This window comes from Mucor velutinosus, assembly GCF_035048745.1.
Source record: "Mucor velutinosus strain NIH1002 chromosome Unknown tig00001561, whole genome shotgun sequence".
Lineage (NCBI taxonomy): Eukaryota > Fungi > Mucoromycota > Mucoromycetes > Mucorales > Mucoraceae > Mucor > Mucor velutinosus.
Window position 1 is genome coordinate 787,034 of NW_027041903.1, and position 20,110 is coordinate 807,143.

Here is a 20,110-nt window from a genome sequence, read left to right on the forward strand (position 1 = left end):
AGAGCTCAACAATAAGTAGGATACGTAGACGAATTTCTCGTAGCTCTTTCCCCCAATAATCCACCAGAATTTTGCTTCATGTATGCTTATTATTTATTAACGTATCGAATAATGTTAAATAGAGTGTAACTTCATTGAAAGCTTTGCTTGGATGTTTAAGCTCTCTTCATTTGGCGATCAACAACCATCAAACTGCCAACAAAGGTCAAATTCTGTACAATTTGGTTAGTTTTATGACGCATATTATTGCTTACGATGCCTACCATCTTTGATCTGACTTCCACAATGTCCTCTGGCACAAGGAAAATAGTAGCACCCAACTTACGGGCAATAGAGATAGCCAAACGAGCATTGTTGAAAGCGTCCTCGTCTGAGATACAGAGACAAATGAGTAATTGCACAATAAAACCATTCCTCAGGAAAGCTTACCTGTATTGCCAGCGGTGGCATGAGAGGCATCCACAATGCCGGGTTTTATGCCATTGAGCACATCCAAGAAAAATACACCAGTACGAAGAGATGGATCTCTGAAAGAATTCATCTTACTCTGCTTTCCACCTTTCTGAGCAGTTTCATTAGCCCACTTTACCATGTCCATATCAGTAACTGCTCTACCACCTTCACTCAGAGACTGCAAGGTACGAACGATATTCTCGCGCATCATTTGCCAAACAAGGCCCAACGTCAATGTCTTTTGCTCATCGACAATGTCAGCACCCTGAATACCTACCAGGGAGAAGCCATTCTCTTGCCCGAGACGCACAGCATAATTACAATTCTCCAACTGCTTGAATCGAGACAAGGGCTGCTTGTTACTGACCATACGCCATTGAACGAGTCCTGGTTGCACCTTATCAAAAGCTTGTAACAAGATCAAACCGTCCTTCAGGTCTTCGTAGAGATTGTATACACCAGGTTCCACGTTCAAACTGTTCAACCACAATGTAAACATACGAGCTTCACGTTCACCTTCAGCATCGAATGGTTCCACTTCGGGAGCTTCCTCTTCTGTCAAAGGCTCAAGACCAGGATGTGTATTGAACAAGTGGGCGACAAAGGCCAAGTTGAGCTTGGGGTTGCCACTCACCATTGCCTTGGGAGTGAGATACTTGCGACAGCCAATGGCTTCTGCATTCTGGAGTACCATTTCAGCACGTTTCATGACATCTTGCTCTTGCAGAGGGGCACGAGAACATTCATTAGGCTTAATCTGGTTCAACAAGATGGTGTAGTTTTCACCGTCGCACACATCTTTACTAAAATTGTTGACTCTGTATACTCTGTCAGTAAGCGTCCTTTGAATATGAGACCACAACACACACACACACACACACACACACACTACCTTCTCTCCCAGCCAGCAGCCTTCAAATGATAGTTGAACCACCTCAACAAGATGACATCGGGAGGCAATTTTAAAAATTCCTCCAACGTTTCATCTTGCTCCAATAAGCGATATAACTCAGGATGTTGCTGAATAGTAATTTTGTTCAGCAGACCTCGCTTGATAATCTGCCAAATAAGACCCAAGATCAAATACTCTTTGCCTTCAATAATGTCTTGAGAACCAATGTTGACTACGGAGCAGCCAATGGCCTTTGCCGAGTTGATGACAATATTGTTATTTTCCACCATTTGAAAGTTGTTCATCTTCTTTTTCACATTGAGAACACGTTCATCAATAGTGTCTGGCACAGCATCGTTGATCAGTTTACACAAGATAAGGCCATCACGGCATTCGTCAAACAATTGCATTGTGTTGGTGGGGATAGGCAAGCGATAACCGACGTCGGGGTCCATTTCCATGACGCTGTTGATATGGCGAGTGAATTCAGTGCGCTCATCCTCATTGATGGTATGGGTAGCATCACTGTTGGCGCCTTGGACACGAATCTTGTGCTGGTGAACATCAAAAGCGCCCTTGTTGCGACCCTCCTTTAGCCTGTTTGCAAGCTACACAGATGTTTGACGTGAATTTAGTATCTCCGGTAGGTGGACAATGCCAGTAAAAACCCCTCTCCCCCCGACAATACTCACGTCAATGAATTCTTCTACATCAATCTTGCCAGTAGCACTTGTAGTCACCTGCTTCAAGTTGGCTCTAATTTCGTCATAATTGTCGCTGTAGCCAGTGTCTTTGCAAGCCTGTTGAATTTCGCGCTGATCTAGCAAGCCATCTGTATCCAAATCGCACTCTCTATTTACGCAATGTAAGCAAAGCTCATAAACCAAGCAAAGTTGAAGAAAAACCTACTCGAATTTGTCAATCAATGCATTGATATCATTGACTTGGAAATTGGGATATTTCTTTTGGAGCATAAACGCATTCACAACCATCTTGACAGTAAATTAGGCGAGTAGAGAAAAAGAGAAGAGAAACAGATTTTCTTTCTTTTTTTTGTTTTACCACGTTCAATCTAAAACCTGCCGTGTGGTTTGAGCAAGAAAAGGTTTCTTCGGAGTAATCCATGCTTTCATGTTGGATGATGATATGAGTGATGATGATATAGTGCGTGACCTCCGCGACTCAACATTTTAAAGCAGGAATTGCTATCCATTTTTCGGCTTTTCCTTCTCTCTTTCCTCTTTCGCTTTATATTAAATATTTGTTACACAAAATATGTCAAATCCATTCGATCAGAACCCTTGGCAATCAGGCAGCCAGCAAAACACAAGCGGGCCACGCTTTGGTAATGCCTACGACGACGAACCAGCTTACGGTAATGCCTACAACAGCAATAACGCTATGCCTGGCTTCAGTACTACAGGCTACAACAATGCTTGGGGCGATGAATCCAACAAGACTCAGTACGATACAAATGCTTATAGTTCTCCTCCTCCTCCACAAGCACATCCTGCCCAATCTCCATACGACACAGCGCAAAATGGGCCTCCTCCTCAATCTCCCTATGGTGGAAATCAATCATTACCGGGCAACAATGACGCTTATAGATACACTGGAACACCTTACGGCAATCAAACATTGCAAGCAGGCGGTGCCGCTGGATATCCTCAAAATTCACCTACACCTTCCAATGCTAAGCCAAGCGCCACAACTGTCTCATCAGCAGAACCAGATCCTTGGAATGGAGAGACATACCATACTCCTAATAAGTGGCGTTTCTGGTTCCGTTTCGGCATTTTGTTAACAAGTATTGGACATTTAGGTTTTGCAGCTGGCGCTCGACCCGTAAGTGTGATGGAAGAATATAGTGGTTTTTGTTGGCAAATGCTAAATTGTTAAAACAGTATTCTGGCGAAGATGTTCCCTTTTATACGCCTGCTTGTTTCTATTATTTGTTTGCTGTGGTTAGTTGATCAGCGATCAGTGCGCTTTAGTATGTGTCGATGCTAATAGCTATTACCTGCAGGCAATTCTCTCTATTATATACTCCATTTATCATGTCCTCTTTTACTGTTATCGACGTATGACAAAGACGCCCAAGATGAACCGACCTATCATGTTTGCTATTGATTTGTTGTTTGCTGTATTATGGGGTATTGGTGTCATTGTCGAAGCGGTTAAATTTAAATGTACAGACGGTGGCAAATTCTGTAACTTTTACAATGTGAGTATCTTTTGGGGTTTCTTGGCTTTTGCTGCCTATATCTTTGCTGTGGTTTGGGATGTTTGGGGTGCTTGCTGTGGTGCCAAGAGACGAAAGTAATTGTTGCAATGTCTCTTAACCCAACATCTCTATTTACAATTGTACTATTCATTATCATATCAACTATCTTTTGTATTCTCCGTTTATGCTTACAGCTAATTCATCTCAATTACGCAAAAAAAAAAATTCAATTTGTATAAAATAATAACAAAAAAAGAATGCAGCGAAAAAAGTGTGCGAGCCAATTCCGTGTTATATTTTTGGCAACAAGTGCAATGAAAGCAGCAGTGTAAACAATTTGCTTTTTGCATCAAAACTCCCATTTGGAGAAATGTTGCAACGGTCAAAATCAACCAGGGGCTTAAATTTGCGGTACAATATAAATCAGTTTGTCAAAGTTGTGTTACTTTTCAGTTCGTAATTGCCCTCTAATTGGCATTATATAAGCATCGATTATCTTCGATAGAAAGGCATTTAGCCAGGAGCCAGCCAATACCAATTGAAACGCCATCTCTTATCATAGCAAGATTGGACAGATTTTGACGATTTTCGACTTGATTGAGACATTTTGCTAAGTCCGACTATATATATAATGATGATCATCCCATGCTCCTTTAAGCTTTCTATGATTACTTTTCAAGGCGCGTTCATTGGTGCAAAGTAACATAAATGTTTTGAATGAACCTATTGAGCAGTTTCAAAAGATATGAAATAAGGTGTTTGGCCAAAATGTCGAGATGTAATATATTAAGGCCTCAAAAGCAACTTTAAGGATTACCTTGGATCGAGAGAAACATTTTGATTTAATATATGCTATAGCAGAAGTCTTCATTTTATGGGTCAAAAACGCGATCGTTTGGTTTTCGATGAAAACCATGTACCTACCCCTCTTAATTTTGACCTATGTGAAACAACACTGTCGTTGTTTTAACCAGTAAATTTGTAAATTTTTTTATATAAATTTACCGTCAAAACATCGAGCCTCCCTTTGGAGTAGGAAAAAAAATAAAATAAAATAAAAAAAATAAAATAAAAAAATAAAAAATAAAAATCTCTCATATTCTGTAGCCCACTATTTGCGATTTCTGGCCAAAATGCTCCCTCTACATGCGCTTCCTTGATTCGATCATTGCGGTAAAAACCGCCAAAAAGCCCATTAAAAGAACGTCTGTCTACGTGGTATCAACACTTGATAACGTAGCAAGCCTGATAATCAAAATGAAAGCCTTTACTTGCTGTACATATTACGTTTGTTGGCTCCTCATACTAAAAATACGTTATAACGTCTTTTGGTGGGAACACGCTGCTGCGCGTAGGATGATTCATATCCAGCTTGAGCATTTGGCTGTGGAGAGGTTTATTATTAGATTGCAAAATGTATGGATAGATTACACAGGCTCTAAATTAACGACAGGAATAGATCACTGTTCTCTCTACAATGCTATGATTAGGTCTAGAATAACGTCTCAGTTCCTGGGGCTTAGTATACCTTTTACTCCCATTCTTTATAATTCATAAATATGGCACGAAAAAGGCGCGTATGAAGAACCAACGATTTACTCAATTTTCAAACAACATTTTGATAAGTATTGTATGATTCTTTTAGCGTTGTATGCTGTAAGACTAATGCTCTGCCATCTGGATTATATATTGGCCTTGTTTGATAATCATAGCGAGGTAATATTGATTTTCAAAGGTTTAGTTTGGGGATGTAAATTTTATAATATGATCGACTGTATCAAATGGAAGAAGATTAGATTCGAGAGTTTTCGCATTATTCAGGCAGAATACTCAGGACAGTGCAATATATAGTTAGCTATGATTAAGTCATGTCATTATCGCGAATCTTCATCATTTGACCATTATGAATTGTCAAGTGAGGGGCGATGTCGTCCCACTGATATAAATCAGTGTCTAGGATATTTGAAATGCAAGCATTGATGAGATCTTCCAGTGGATGTGGTTTCATTAGTGATGGCCTGTACCAATTTTTTTCCATATATGATATGAATAAGCAGAATATATGTTTTGATGTTGCTTAATTGGATCCAACCTGTGGAATTAATCCAGTGTCATCAATCGTCAGTCTTTATTCTCAATCAGGGGAACCGTAAACCTTAGATTTAATGTGACGAACAATTGTAAACATTCGTATCAGAACGCAGTAAAGATCATTTAATAGAGCCAATGAAACGCAATTCAAACTTCCTTCTTCCTAATTTTATTAACTAAAATGTCATTGCCTGAATACTTGCCCACTGCTCAAGAGACCACTAGCTCATTAAAAGAGCTCTTCCGCAATGTCAACAAATTGGTTGACGATTTCGTGAACAGTGATGACAACAGCCACAGGCTTTCAGAAGACAAGGTTCGCCGATTCGTCTGTGGCAACTTGTTCATTGACAAGCTGGACGAATTCCACGGCAAGATAGAGATGTTGAAAGGCTCTCCAGCCACTGAATGGTCGGTATTTATGGCAGAGATGGCTGCCAAGAACAAGCTTAGGCCTAAGGAGGAGAGATTGTCCTTTGGCGAGCTGTCCGCACTGACTTCAGCCGAGTACCGCGTGCTTGGAGAGAATGAAAGAAGGCGGTTGGAGTCAGTTGCAGCCGCCACAAACAATGCTGAAATTCCTTCTTTGCTTGCTAGAAGCGAGCAATTTGAAGATGATATGAAGAAAATGAACAACAATCTGAAGTATTTGATGACCAACTACAACACCCATGCTTTTTTGATAACGTACACTGATACTTTGCATGAGGAATTGTATCCTCCAGGCTTGTATAGTAATTCAGGTAAGTACTCTTGTACGTCTTGCTGGTACAATGTAGAGTCTAAAAAAATTGATTGCACATTGATTCATAGCTATGACAACGAAATGCGTCAATACTGTCAATGCTAAACTCTCAACATTCTCAATCGTAAGCTGTTTGAGAAGAATGGTGTTGGGCAACTCTGTAGTGCGTTTTACTGAAGGTAAATGATTTGGAAAATGCATTTGGCACAGCAAAACTCATCATTTCTGATAACCGATTTTTAAAGCACAAAGGGCTGCTCCCGCTCCTCATAGACAGACAAGAAAACGCAAGCAATTGCATTATCCTGTCTTGCCTGCCGCAGTGCCTGCGGTTATCGATTTGCCGGCTTTTGGTGACCAGGATGACAGTTATGCTGAGGCCGATGAGGCTGAGGTGACTCCTCTTGTTGAATCTGATGTGGATGTTGATGCTGTCAATGTCGCTTTTGTTGACGTTGTTGGTAATGACATTGGTACTGATACTGACACGAACGATGAGAACGAGGATAATCAAAATGCTGAGGCTGATTCCGAAGGCGTTTTCAGCAGTTATGATGAGAGTGACAATGGAGACGACAATGATCGTAGCTATTGTAGTGGTGACGATGATGAAGATGAAGAGGACATCAACAGCGCCTCCAGAGTGCCAGATTGCGCTCCCAACTCTAAGCAATTGCCGATCCCAGCAAAGCTACGCGGCCCATCTGCTCACTCTGCTGCTATCACATCCCATGCCGCTGTTATCACCTCTCCTGCCACTGGTCATGAGCCAGTAAGAAAGCGAACCAAGACGGACATGAAGAAAAGTTTGCAGATTGCAGTCTCTGCAGCCTTCAGTAAGTGTGATAGTATATAATCTTTAAATAAATAGGATTGCTAATCTTATTGAGGATAGATGAAGTTAGCAGAAGACAATACAAATGTGTTCCTTGGCTGTCTTTGTTCAATGACGCGAAGATGCGTAGTTTGGGCGTGAAGATGGTTGGATGGCCCACTGGCATTGTTCCTCCTGTTCGTGACGGGAAGACGTCCTTCGATGTCTATGACGGCGACAATTCGATGGATACATTGCTTCAGGGCTTTAAGGACAGAACCATCTATTTTGAAAAGCTGTGAGCTGATGATGATGACAGTGATGAAGATAAGAGCAACGCTCAAGGGGACGAAAATGATAATTGAAATAATATTCTTCCAAAAGTTCAGTAAATATTTGTTTTTATTTTAATATCACATACACCAAGTAGCATTGTGTTGGATCTTTGACCTTTACCTTCCTTTTTTCAGTCAAGGATTGCACAGATGATAAAGAAACTCGAGCTACAAAAACAAATATCGCGGGCAACGTAGAGCAATGACAAGATATGATTCAAGCATTCATATTGGCACGATAGAGACACGAGCAAATTCGCAGTTCCCTACGAGACAACATGCCGTAAGTATGGCACTCGGTTCCATAGGTATAGAGTATAAAGTGCTATAAGTATGGAGCAGGGTACCATAGGTATGGAGTATAAAGTGCTATAAGTATAGAGCAGGGTACCATAGGTATGGAGTATAAAGTGCCGTAAGTATGGAGCAGGGTGCCATAGGTATGGAGTATATAGTGCCATAAGTATAGAGCAAGGTACCATAGGCATGGAGTATCTTTTGCCATGGGCCTATGAATTTGAATGCCATACTCTTGTTATATACTGCAATCTATAATGGTTACCATGGAGCATCATATTTTACTTCGATTGCAATTGTTCAAACCACTTATCAAAGACCTTAATGCTTAGTTATATCCATTTCATGTAGTGATTGTAGGTCATAGCATCTCCCACATCTAGAGGGACCCCAACTGTTGACGACTGTTAAACGTTTGAATCTCTCTTAACGAAACAACTTCAGTTAATACAGCTCACTTTTCACCACATAAATACTATGCCACCCACAACACGCAACAGATCAGCTGCTCTCCAACTAGATATTACATCAGATACTACCACTGCAGCATCCCCAAAACGCAAGAAAACCGGTTACCGGGCAGGCAGTAAGCCCAAAGCCGCTAATGCTGCAGCCCTGACAGTAGCTCCTGAAGCAATTGTTGTTCACCCTACTGCCGAGGAAATTGGGCAGAAGAAGCAACAAATAATTGAGGAAGAAATTCAAGAAGAAAAGAAAAGAAAGCAGCAAGACAAGAAAAACGACAACAAAAGAAGAAACAAATTGCGTGATGAGGCAACCAGATAGTCAACGATTTTAAAGGTGATCAGGAGAACATCTGGCAAGCTTTGTTGGCAGCAATCAATGATTTCAAATTGAAGCGCACCAAGAGTAAGCAGCCGCCCATTTCCGAGATGCAGATCTTCCGAATGTGCTTTGCATTTTACACGCTTCGCTTTCGCCACCAAACGGAGCTAAACATGAGCAACTACAACAAGCGCTATCTTGGAATGGACTTCTGCGACAAGGTTGGAGACTGGTTGCTCATCTTTAAAAAGGTTGATGCTGCTCTGATTGAGCAAAACCCTCTTGAGGAGACCATGTTATTGTATATGGCAATGAGAGGACGAAATGATCGTTCTTGGAGACCTTGTTTTCTTTACTTCACTGCTTTCATGTTCTCTTTTTTTAATGAATTTGAAATCAAGAAAAGGATCAAAGTTTTGTTTTCGACATTGGAAGGTACGGCCAGCCAGGAGCAAGTTACTGAAGCGCGCTCGCGTTATAATCTTGAGGAATAAAAGCTTCTTCGAAGATTAGTACACGTTGGCTTTGTAAATTTCGTTTGTTAATGAAATACCAAGTAGTGGTTCAGATGTTGCTTGGTCTTTGTTCATGATCGCGTACTCTACGTCTGTTCTACTGTGATACATCTGATTGTCAGGGAAAGTGAAATATGATGGTATCTGGGCTTGACAACTATATCTTGCCAACAACCATTTTAGAAACCAAAACCAAATAAGTTTCTTATAAACTACACGTTTGGGATGTTCAGCAGGTTCAAAGACAATCTGGTGCCGTCAGAATAACAGAATTAATGTCTAAATTGAGAGCAGGCGTTATCCACATTTCTTCGTATCTAGAAGTGATAATATATAGTATTCTGAATCATTGTACAGCTGTCAACAAACAAAAATTGTGAAAGTACACTAACAACGCATAAAGGAGTATCAATGGCGGATAGCCACTACCATGTGTTGATAATAGTACAATATGACATGAGATATATCAAAAGACGACACATGTAAGAAAGAAAAAAAAATCAAACAGTAGATTCACTTAAGTTGAATCGATGTATACCGTTAACGAATTATACGGCATATGTTTAGGGAAGTGCTAATGAAAGATTTGACATTTCAGACGTTAGCTATGCAGTGGTTTATGGATTGTCTGTACGAGCTACAACTTCAAAGACTCAAAACTGTTAAAAATTTATTCCACTTCAAGCCATATATGCTCCTTTGATTACTGCAATCCTTGAATGTCAAAACACTACGTTAATGATCACAGACTATGTCTTCTCGTATCATATTGTCATTTGCTGACATTCTTGTTAATAACCTACAACCAAAAATGCTGTATACGGTACACTCTAGCCATGTACTATCACAAGCAATTGAAACTGATTTTTTTCTATCTTTCTTTATGCTTTGCCGCTCGATGTTACCAAGTATTATATGGTAATTGGTCCTTGGTATCATCTCAAACCAACATTCCCAAGCATGCCATCACTTTGACGGTAAATTTAGGCATCAAATTGCAATTTAATAAATTATAACCAATTATACATATATTTTGTATTATTTATACTTTCGTCTAATAGTATATAGCAATTATATACGAAGTAATCAACATTATAATCAACATAACAAAAATTGATCACGTGCAATTTTTTTACAAGATACAATATAGAAATATAAATTCTTAGAAATTATCTGGGATGTTTTTTTTTGCTTGGGTAGAGCGTCTAGTTGTCAAAGTAAAGGTGCTGGTTCAAGGCACGATCTTGGCTTTGTTTTTTTGTGAAAGTGTCGTGTGTGTAGAACTGTCATCGTGGTTCAAGGTGATGCATAACTTTGTTAATGTATTTCGACATTATTTCTATCGAATCATGACTTAATCAATAAGAAAAAAAACACTCTTATGCTATGTAGCATTTTTGTGAACGGTATTTTACGCAAAAATAAACAATACAAGGGAAACGAGATCAAATGAAGGGTAGAAAGGCAATTTATTGATATTGGTTTACTATAGTAATAGAAGCACACTTACCTCGAAAAGAAAATGGCAATAGTTCTCCCCTATTTTGAAGGTATTCTGGCCTACTAGACGTTTACCACCTACCGTCTTAAATAAAAATGGCAATAGCTCTGTCATATCATAGAATCAGGCAGTTGACAATAATAGGAAAGCGATCCATCTCATTCCTTGATTTAAACCGAGAACACATGGGCTAGGTCTTACTGCAAACGTATGCAACTGGACTTACCAGACAAAAAAAAATCAGTAGAGAAAAAGAAGATTTCTAAATTTCAGCAACCCTTCTCCTGTAGTAACATTGACCAATCGCTCTTTTCGTCTTGGTGAAGGCAATCATCTATCAAAAATAGATCAAGTATAGCCTTTTTTGGTAATAACATACAGCTTTTGGGAAATTTATAAAGTAAATGAAAGAAAAAGAAAAGTCTAATGGATTGGAAAAAAGGAAAATGCTCTACCTACCCAATGACGCATCCCCGATCTCCCGTAAGACTTCCTGTAGGTCTTCTTCATCATCGCCACCTTCCGCGAAATCATCATCTTCGCTATCTTCTTCAGCGACAGCATCACCTTCATTGAGCAACTCAAACTGCTGATATTCAATGACCACCAGATCGTTGGTTGAGCCATCTGGGGTTGGTGTAAGACTGATGGTAGGTTGGACCTGGTTTCTGACCTGCTGCAAGGTCTTCTTGGCTACGTAGAGCCGGCGACAAGTTTGAAGGAATTGCCTTCTCAGCAAATGGCTCTCTTGGCTTCTCAAAGCCCTCTCCATCTCATCATACTCCTTCGTAAGGTTGGAGACAAACCTATTTGATTCCTCCTATTGTTTGGATTTGGTGAGCACACGATTCAAGTGGTGGCTTCATCTGATGGCCTTACAATTAACAGTGTTGCCTCCTCGACGTGTCTGTTCAGAAGATGCCAGTTTGCCAGGGCATCCGACAGTCCCAAGATGTTCTCACCTTGAGCTGAAGTTCTCAGCTTTTCAACTTCCCTGCCAACGGTCATCTTCATCTTGTCTTCAGCACCATCTAATGCGAATATTGTTGAGTACAAAATCCTAACCACTCAATTGCTTATATTACCAAAATACTTTAACACTAAAGCGTTGATGCGACTAATGACTTTTTCGGTTAGCCGGTGCAATGCTTCAAGAGAGATTACAATACGGGCTGCCTTGGCAGTTCCTACATAGATTGTTCATTAGACCCTTGCCAGCCATTCCGAAACTTGGATAAGACTTACCAGAGGAGCCTGCAGGTTGATGCAGCTTTTTCTCTCTCATGACAATGGCAAAGAGGAGGTGAGTAAGGTAATTGTTTAGAGCATCATATCTGCAGTCTTTGACTTGGACATGATACTCGCCAAACAGAGGATCCTTGAAATTTTTGGGCCTGTTGACAGGCAAGAACTCAAATTGGCGCTCCATGAGTTGGATCTTGACAAGCAAGGTCTTTCTCAAGTGCTCAACATGATACCCAGTAAATTTGCTGCAAGCACAACAAGGTTAGATCTGTAATTCTCTACTGATTAAAAGCTTACCTCTTTGTCTCCTTGTTGATGAGCGTCATATGCTGAGCAACCAAAATCAGATAGTGTACCTTTGCGTTACGCAAAGCTTCCACTCTCTCAGCACTGTTTTGAATCTGTTCCAGGCCAGAAAAATCAGGAAAAATACAGAGATTATCTGCATGTTTGAGCCACTCCTGCTCCAAATTCTTGTACTCTGCTATCGACATGTTGAGAAGACGCATTTTTGTAAGCACCTTCTTGTACTTTCTGTTGATGTAAGAGGCTAGAATGACAGCTATGTCAGTCTCCGTCCGTCAACATATGCGAGGTCCTTACCCAAAGAATCTATCTTGTCACTTCTATACTTGTCCAAGACCTGTGTCAAAAGAGCGTGTCGGTTGGCCTTGCTCATATTGCGAGACATGCTTACAAAATGATTGCAGTGGGACCACACTCTTTCAACAGATTCGCCATCTATAAATTGGATGAATTAATAACAGTCTTACAGTTCACAGAGAAATTCATAGTCGCTTACCTGTGAGAGCCATACCCTTCACATATCTTGGAAAGTATTTGACTTGGCAGTTGAGGCTGTGAGCCAAAGCATGGAAAATGGCTACGCCATAGATGGGGTCATGTCTATTTATGAGAGGGACAGACTCCTAAATCAAACAAGGCATTTAAGATTATGAGTAGTGAACAAGCTGAATGCTTACCTCTATTCTTTTTTGGCACATGCAAACGATGTCATACAAGACAGCCAGCTTTTCTTGGTCTCCCAAGTTATCAACCACATGACTGATTGCAGCCAAAGCGTACTTGCGTCTACAAATTATGATGTTAGCTTTTCTTAGGTCGCATCTTTCCTTGTTGATTTACCCTTCGCCACCAAAGATGTCAAAGATACGCTCGACAATACCATGTCTGGCACAGTTCAAAGAGAACACACCACACTCATCAAATCGGTTGCCATTTTGTCGTCTATGGTCAACACCGGCCTTGAAGTCACTGTCAAGATCTCGAAGTAAGCACTGATTTGACATAATTGTTATTAAAAAGTGCCTCATATATTAATCTTTCAGGTACCTCTTCGTCAGTGACCTCAGTGTGATCATTGAACCGCTCAACTTCCTCAGGAGGTGCCACCAAGGCACTCTCTGCTCTTGACGGAGCAAAGATGCCCTGCTCCCAGTTGTTCTTGCTAGAGTTGCGATCTTTGCGTCTTCTCCACGAAAAATTACCATCCATGGACACAAACTTGCGTTCAGCACCCTATCATTTTTGTTTAGAGAGATGCTCCAGGCTTTTCTAAGTTGCATACGATAATCATGTAACTTACATGGCAAGCATAGCAACCTACTTGCAAAGCCAACGAATTCTCTTCACGCAGACGATCCATTGCATGCTTATGAACATTTCTGTAAATCACTTGAAGCATGTTATATACAGAGGCATCCATCGAAATGAACTACAATCAAAGAATACATGTAAGCGGACATCATACTACCAAGGGGTAGACTTACGTCCTTGCTGAATCCACCTCGTTGCAAACACCAAGAATTGTAGATTTTGGTGAATCCATGGTTGGAAACATAGCCATCTAGCTTGGCAATGTTACCATACTCAAAAACTGAGAAATGGATTGCCGATTTTGGTTGTTGAGTGGAAGTTGGGAGCATCTGACAGAGCACAAGGGTTTCCAAAAGAGATTGATGATCACAGTATGCCACCGAGAACTTCGAAGGTCCTAAAACAGCAATTTAATCAATAAAAAATGAAAAGCTTAATTTTGTACGATCAATTACCACCAAACATGAATCCAGTCAAGTCAGAGGTGCGTCTGATTGAGCAGTTGCAACTAGCAGGCTTCTCCATTTCCAAGGGCTTCTCGAGTCTAAAGTCGGGCTCGCCACACCTCTTGAAAGACTCGATGAATGCAGTGAGCAATGCTTCACTGCCTTCCGCCCAGAACTGCTTTCTTTGCTTCTTCGGGTTGAAGTTACGATTGTGAACTCGTTCTACACGTTCAACTGGAGCTGGATGATCCTGACTGTCGTCGTCCACCCACATACCAAACTCATCAGCATCTTCATCCATTTGTTGTCGTGCCTCTTCAAGTCGTGCGTACATTTCATCTGCAGATCCACTGCCATTGCTTCTACTTCTACTTCTCTTGGCAACGTTCTCTGCTTCTTGCTCTGCAAGTCTGCGCTTCATGGCGTCACGTTCTTTTTTATACAACCTTCTGTCATGTGTAGTTGCAGTTCCGTTCTGGATTCGCTTCATTCTGTCCAGCTTTTTAAGTTCTTGCTTCTTCAATTGCTTAAGAAGCTTTGCGTCTTCGATGCTACTCATGGTGATATTTGTTTATAGAGAAAGAGAAAAAAGGTTTTCGAGAACAAGCACCTCATCAGACAAATATTGAGGACAAATTACAGGGTCTGTGGAACACAATTAATTTGAATGGCGTCAAATGTCGATTATAATTAGATTACTTTCCTCATTTTCGGATATTTTTAGAAACGGATGGCTGTTTAACTGTTTCTGCCTATGGTAATGTATGTAGCAGCTTTGGTTTGGTAATTATCTCAAGTAAACAAACGTCAGAGCCTCTATGTAGATATCACTGCTGATGCCAACGAGGACCACCATATGTAGCAGCTTAGAAATACACGCAAAATTGATTAAATAAAGAAAATAAATGTAGGCATCAGCAAGCCAGAAGTTTGGCCAAAATGAAACGACGTAGGCGAAAGTGAAGTATAAAGTAGGCAAAAAAAAACTCAAAATGCAAGCAGAAAAAATCAAAATGCCAGGGGAGATTGGAGGGGATTGTGCCCAAAAATTTACAACCAAACTTTTTTTTTATTTTTTATTTAAGCTGACCCTCGTTGATTCAACCACTAAACTGAGTGTAGAAAACTTCAAGTTCTGTCGTTAAAACATCGAAGAGTATGGTAATATGCGGTGAATTTTTGACTGATTTTTGGCGATTTCAAAAAAGTTGAGCAAAAGTGCCTTTAAGTAACGGCTAGAAAAAAGCAACTATTTAGCGCTATTCTGGTGGTCTGAAACGGCTTCTAATACGAGAAAAATGTTAAAATGTATCCAGGCTTTACTGTGTTTTGATAATAAGCGGCAATACAAGTATGTTATCTGCTTAGATATGAACTGTTTTCATTGCTACAAAATTGGAGTATCCTAGAAGAGTTAGATATATAATACCGTCAAAACAGGTTTCTCTTCTGGACAGGCCGCTTTGAAGTGGAAGCTCGACAGTAGCTGCATGTTATAAACCAAAATGCAAAGATTAGACATCCTCTCTATAGCGTTGAACTTATTAAGGAGGCTATGGACACGCCACTAATTCAACGTCGACCAGGATTTATCAGAAATAAAATATTTCAAAAAAAGAGTAGTATAAAAAATCAATCAGGTTAAGAATATCGTTTATTACATTGGAAATGAGGCGATTTATATGCTATTCAAACTGAGGGATTTGGTGTGATCTGAGGATGAGGTGTTAGATTGGTTGATCTAGGTGATGGGATAGTAGATTCAATCTATTGTTCTAAACTTGCCATAACTAGAGCCGTAACTAAATCCTCCTGTTTCATGTCAAAGTTTATAATCTGATGTGATATATGTGCAGTAAAAAGGGGGTTAAAAAAGCAGGTAGAATACTGTTAAAATCCTTCTTTATTCGAAATTAGGATAATGTGCAATAAAATGTATATTCTACGTCTCTATTTATATTATTTGGTTTATATCTCTTATCTGGCAGCAGTTTAGTAGTTGCCAGTAATTCCATTACTTTATATATTTTTGTTGGGTCATTTAGTTGTTGATCTGATGGATCAAGAACGGTATTTCAATATATGGTTTTTGAATCATGCGTAAAGAATAGCTCTTTATTGTTGAGCCTGTATCCTTTTTAGGTATATTTATGTTACAACACATTACAATACCCTTGACATTTACTTTAGTATCTGTCATCTCTTATTTTAGAGCATTTAACCCTTGCTATCATCATGCTAATACTATTATTATGCATGCCTATCTGCTGATGGTAGCATGGTTTGATTGAGATGACATTTATTTTGGGTTCTGTTTATGATGGGAATCTAGTCTAGTTCACTTCAATATGGTTAGACTAAGTGTTTCTTCGCATTTAGAGAATCCGTTTCAGACATGATTCATCAAACCACATATCTGACTGGAGTAAAACTCCCAAACTGTCATTGATTCAATATAAGATTGGCGAGCTACTCTTGGCTTGATATCAATATGTTGCATTGCATACTCTCATCTTTTGATCGCTCAAACGTCAACTTCTTTATAGTAACGAATGATCCCAGTTCATATTAAATTCGTACAGAATTGAAATGCACATCAGATGGTACGATACATATAAGAGTCTGATGTATCATTTCTAAACCGTAGAAACAAGCAGTTCAAGCACCGATCACATCAGATCATAAACTTTGACATGAAACAGGATTCAATTACGATCCATATCATGGCATGTTCAGGATAATAGATTGGATTTATTATCCTATCACCCAAATCAACCCATCTAATATCTTATCCTCACGTCACATCCCTCAATTCAAATAGTATATAAACCTTCTTATTTTCAATGTAATAAACAATATTCTTCTTTACCTGATTAATTTCATACTCTTTTTTATAAATACTTAATTTCTGATAAATCAGAGACGACGCTATATAGTTTGGCTCGCATAATAAATTCAAAACACCCCTCACATGAAACAGTTTAATAAAAGCTAGATCGAATGTTTGTACCTTATTTTACTTTTGAATGAAGAAAAACTTAAATTGTATCTATTTATATACCCCTTTTATTACAAACACTAAATTATATTAAACGACAAATCAATAGGAAATCAACTAGTTGGAACCCTTTGCTACTTCAACCTCTGAGCCAATCAGATTGCTTGAAAACTCCGCTGACCTAAAAAAAAAATTGCGAGGGTTTCCCTCTGTTTTGATGTGAGGCAAAATTTTAAGCGCCGCTATAATAGCAATATAGCTGTCACTATCATCAAATTTCCCCCAGGTGCTAGAGCATGCCTTACTTACACCACCAAGCTTTTAAGTTCTGGCATTGAGACCCTCAATCATCACTAAAGTAAGTAGCAACAACCAAGTGGAGGCGGCCTATCTACCTCCTAGCCTCGGATAAGTTCTTGTTGAGCTTCAGGGATAGGCACATCCACACAACGTAAAAAAGGTATGCTTCAAAGAAACATAATAATAATAAAAGAATGAAGAAAAGAACATGCTACTATAAGAGTATAGTGGTATGTAGGCAAAAAAAAAAAGAAGCACTCACACGAGGCGAGTCAAAGAAAAGCGTAACAAACACAACATCAAAGGTGTTCAAAGAAACTCGTTGTTGTTGCAATAAAATTGCATAAATGAGTAACGTGCATGGTAGTAGTAGTCGGGTGTAAAGCAACATGGCACAAATACACACAACTGCAAAAGCAACAGTGGTGTTATAAGTTTGCAATACAACATAGTGACTAAGGTTGTTTCGTGTGAAGCCACAGAGGAAACACTACCAACAAAAGAAAACAAAAAGAAAAAAAGCGCAACAAAGCAAACATCATGAATGCATTATCACGAGAAAGGAAGTAACAATATAAACGTTCAAAGAAGGTTTATATCATTGCGACCAAAAGAAAGAAGATACTCGCCACTTACCACAGCCAGAGATAGACCAGAGAACGAGCATGCACCAAAGACAGTAGACCATAAAAGACCATATATTAACAACAGCAGCGGCAGCAGCAACACCAGAGACCAGACAAAGACCAAAGAAATTGCTTACTAAACCTACCACAGCCACGGATAGACTAGAAGATTATAGGCAATCACCAGAGATAGGCCAGAGAACAAGCATACAGCGAAGACAGTAGACCAGGAAACACCAGATTATCAACAACACCAACAACAACATTAGCAGCAACACCAGCAGCGTAGAAAAGCCGAAGAACGAGTGACACCAGAGACCAGATAAAGACTAACGAAGCAACTGTCAGAGATGGAGACCAAAGAAGCAGCTACCAGACATAATAAACCAAAGAAGCAGACAGCAGAGTAGCAGAGAAGTAGTGGCAGCAGCGCCCACGGCAAACAGGCAAAAAAAATAATAGAAACCCAATAAAAAAAATTTGATTAGTGCTTGTTCTACGTCTTTCTGTGCTCGTTGTCGAACGGTACCTGCTATATTCCACTTAAAAGAAGCAGTATCAAGTGCTTTTAACAATGCAAGGCCGTGTTATCAGAAGCTAGAGTGTTATATTCCATCAAAAGGGTCCCAAAACCAATATGGTTTGATACTAAACGCGTTTTGCAAAAAGGGCAAAAAAAAAGGAGGGCATGGAAAAATGAGAGAGCGCCCTGTTCGACGTCACGGCCAGTAGATTTGGTCCCAGTCTTCTGCCGTCGTGGTAGCCGCCCGTAACTGCTGCAGTTTAATTTGCAATTGTGCAGTGGGTATTTTCGTCTTCAAACTTGACTTGATTTGATATCCTTTGAACGTTTTTGCCAATTTAACTATGAAAACTGTCGTTGTCACATCCAACGATATAATACATCTTTAGAGAACTAAAAAAGCCGCATCGAATGGTGCTGATTACATGCAGCTTTTAGACCGAAAATAATGAGCAATTTTCAAAAATATGAAAACAGGTTTTCTGTGAATATGTCAAAATCTAGCATATAAAAGTTTCATATAAACAGCTTCCAGTGTTGCGTTGCATCTTTACAATCAGTTTGATTCAATATTTATTATAGAAAAAGTCGTCATTTTTGGGGTGAAAAACGCGATCGTTTGATTTTCAAGAATTTTTCCTTACTAGTACACATGAAAATCATGAGGATTTTCATGAATTTGCAACGACCTAAAACATTTTGAAATAAAGCATCAGTAACTAAAGCGTGGGCAAGGAGAAGCGTTTGGCCCTATTCCGAGCTTCCACAACGCTTTGTAGCATGAGTTATTCGTGCTTCAAAATGGTTAAATTTGGACAGAATTTGGCCAAAAATAAGGCGTAGTAGGTTGTGTTGCCAAGGGAGTCAGTAAATCACGGTTCTGTCTGATGACCCCGATGTTCTGCATTGTACGGAAATCAATATCTAAGCGATTAACGCTTTTATTCTACTTCTGAGAAGGTTCAGGTCTTCCTTTTTGAAATGCGCGACTACATTAATTTCTGTTGAGCACAAAGAATAAAAGGATTATTATTTGTAGCTTATAAAAAATGTTCAATATTATAAAATCAAGAAAAGACTTATTTGAATAAGATCAGACACAAAAACTAAAGATTTATTGATGAAGACAAGAGTTATTCTATTTATACTAAGTTCTGAATGCCAAAGTAGCAATTTATCTTGTACAACGCCTATCACATCTGGTGAACCTCAGTACTTAGATAGCTGAGATGCACTTCAATTATCATAGCTTGTCCATGTTGTTGCACAACACAGACATATCTACCCATCAAGAATACCTTAATCTTTATAGACAGTTGTAGCCCTTCTGGCACAACACGAACAGACTACTGAGTAGGTGTCAGCACAATGGGGGAGGAAGCAGACATCGTAATTTTGGATCAAAGCCGAGCGAATTGAGATTCAGGGTATCTGCATATCTTATAATACAAGATTCGACACCAAGAGATTGTATTTAAATGGCTTCACAGATCTACACTGCCGAAAGATCAACTCCAGCCAAATTGTCCAAACTCAATCGCTCAAAGCTAACTTTTGCTACAGCGGCGCATATAAGTTTCTTTTTGTGTGCCAACATGAGTCATACAACAACGCCCTGCATATATTTCATAGACTTGATCATCACATGGACGTTTCCGTGCTGTTGTTGCTAAAAAAACAACATGTTTTCGCCACTGCAATC

The 20,110-nt window shown here is 39.5% G+C and overlaps 5 protein-coding genes across 5 annotated transcripts; 3 read left to right on the top strand and 2 right to left on the bottom strand.

Moving 5' to 3' along the window:
- Positions 1-155: 155 nt before the first annotated feature.
- Positions 156-2,337, bottom strand: ATC70_008407 (uncharacterized protein; the record flags this gene model as incomplete). The annotated part of the gene is made up of 6 exons (XM_064827656.1): positions 156-212; positions 264-370; positions 430-1,271; positions 1,346-1,953; positions 2,038-2,197; positions 2,255-2,337. 6 exons carry the CDS (start codon positions 2,335-2,337, stop codon positions 156-158), a joined length of 1,857 nt encoding a protein of 618 aa, XP_064686940.1.
- A 283-nt stretch (positions 2,338-2,620) lies between these two features.
- ATC70_008408 (uncharacterized protein) lies at positions 2,621-3,668 on the top strand (the record flags this gene model as incomplete). Its single annotated transcript, XM_064827657.1, has 3 exons — positions 2,621-3,190; positions 3,250-3,309; positions 3,372-3,668. 3 exons carry the CDS (start codon positions 2,621-2,623, stop codon positions 3,666-3,668), a joined length of 927 nt encoding a protein of 308 aa, XP_064686941.1.
- Positions 3,669-5,841: 2,173 nt separating this feature from the next.
- On the top strand, positions 5,842-7,521 carry MYO2_3 (Myosin type-2 heavy chain 1; the record flags this gene model as incomplete). The annotated part of the gene is made up of 4 exons (XM_064827658.1): positions 5,842-6,403; positions 6,474-6,584; positions 6,651-7,241; positions 7,301-7,521. 4 exons carry the CDS (start codon positions 5,842-5,844, stop codon positions 7,519-7,521), a joined length of 1,485 nt encoding a protein of 494 aa, XP_064686942.1.
- Positions 7,522-8,328: 807 nt separating this feature from the next.
- On the top strand, positions 8,329-8,637 carry ATC70_008410 (uncharacterized protein; the record flags this gene model as incomplete). The annotated part of the gene is made up of 1 exon (XM_064827659.1): positions 8,329-8,637. One exon carries the CDS (start codon positions 8,329-8,331, stop codon positions 8,635-8,637), a length of 309 nt encoding a protein of 102 aa, XP_064686943.1.
- A 2,467-nt stretch (positions 8,638-11,104) lies between these two features.
- Positions 11,105-14,520, bottom strand: ATC70_008411 (uncharacterized protein; the record flags this gene model as incomplete). Its single annotated transcript, XM_064827660.1, has 13 exons — positions 11,105-11,473; positions 11,533-11,684; positions 11,739-11,840; positions 11,899-12,143; positions 12,196-12,448; positions 12,502-12,639; positions 12,701-12,827; positions 12,882-12,990; positions 13,045-13,196; positions 13,252-13,437; positions 13,505-13,633; positions 13,689-13,912; positions 13,971-14,520. The coding sequence occupies 13 exons, from the start codon at positions 14,518-14,520 to the stop codon at positions 11,105-11,107; spliced, it is 2,736 nt and encodes a 911-aa protein (XP_064686944.1).
- Positions 14,521-20,110: the final 5,590 nt, after the last annotated feature.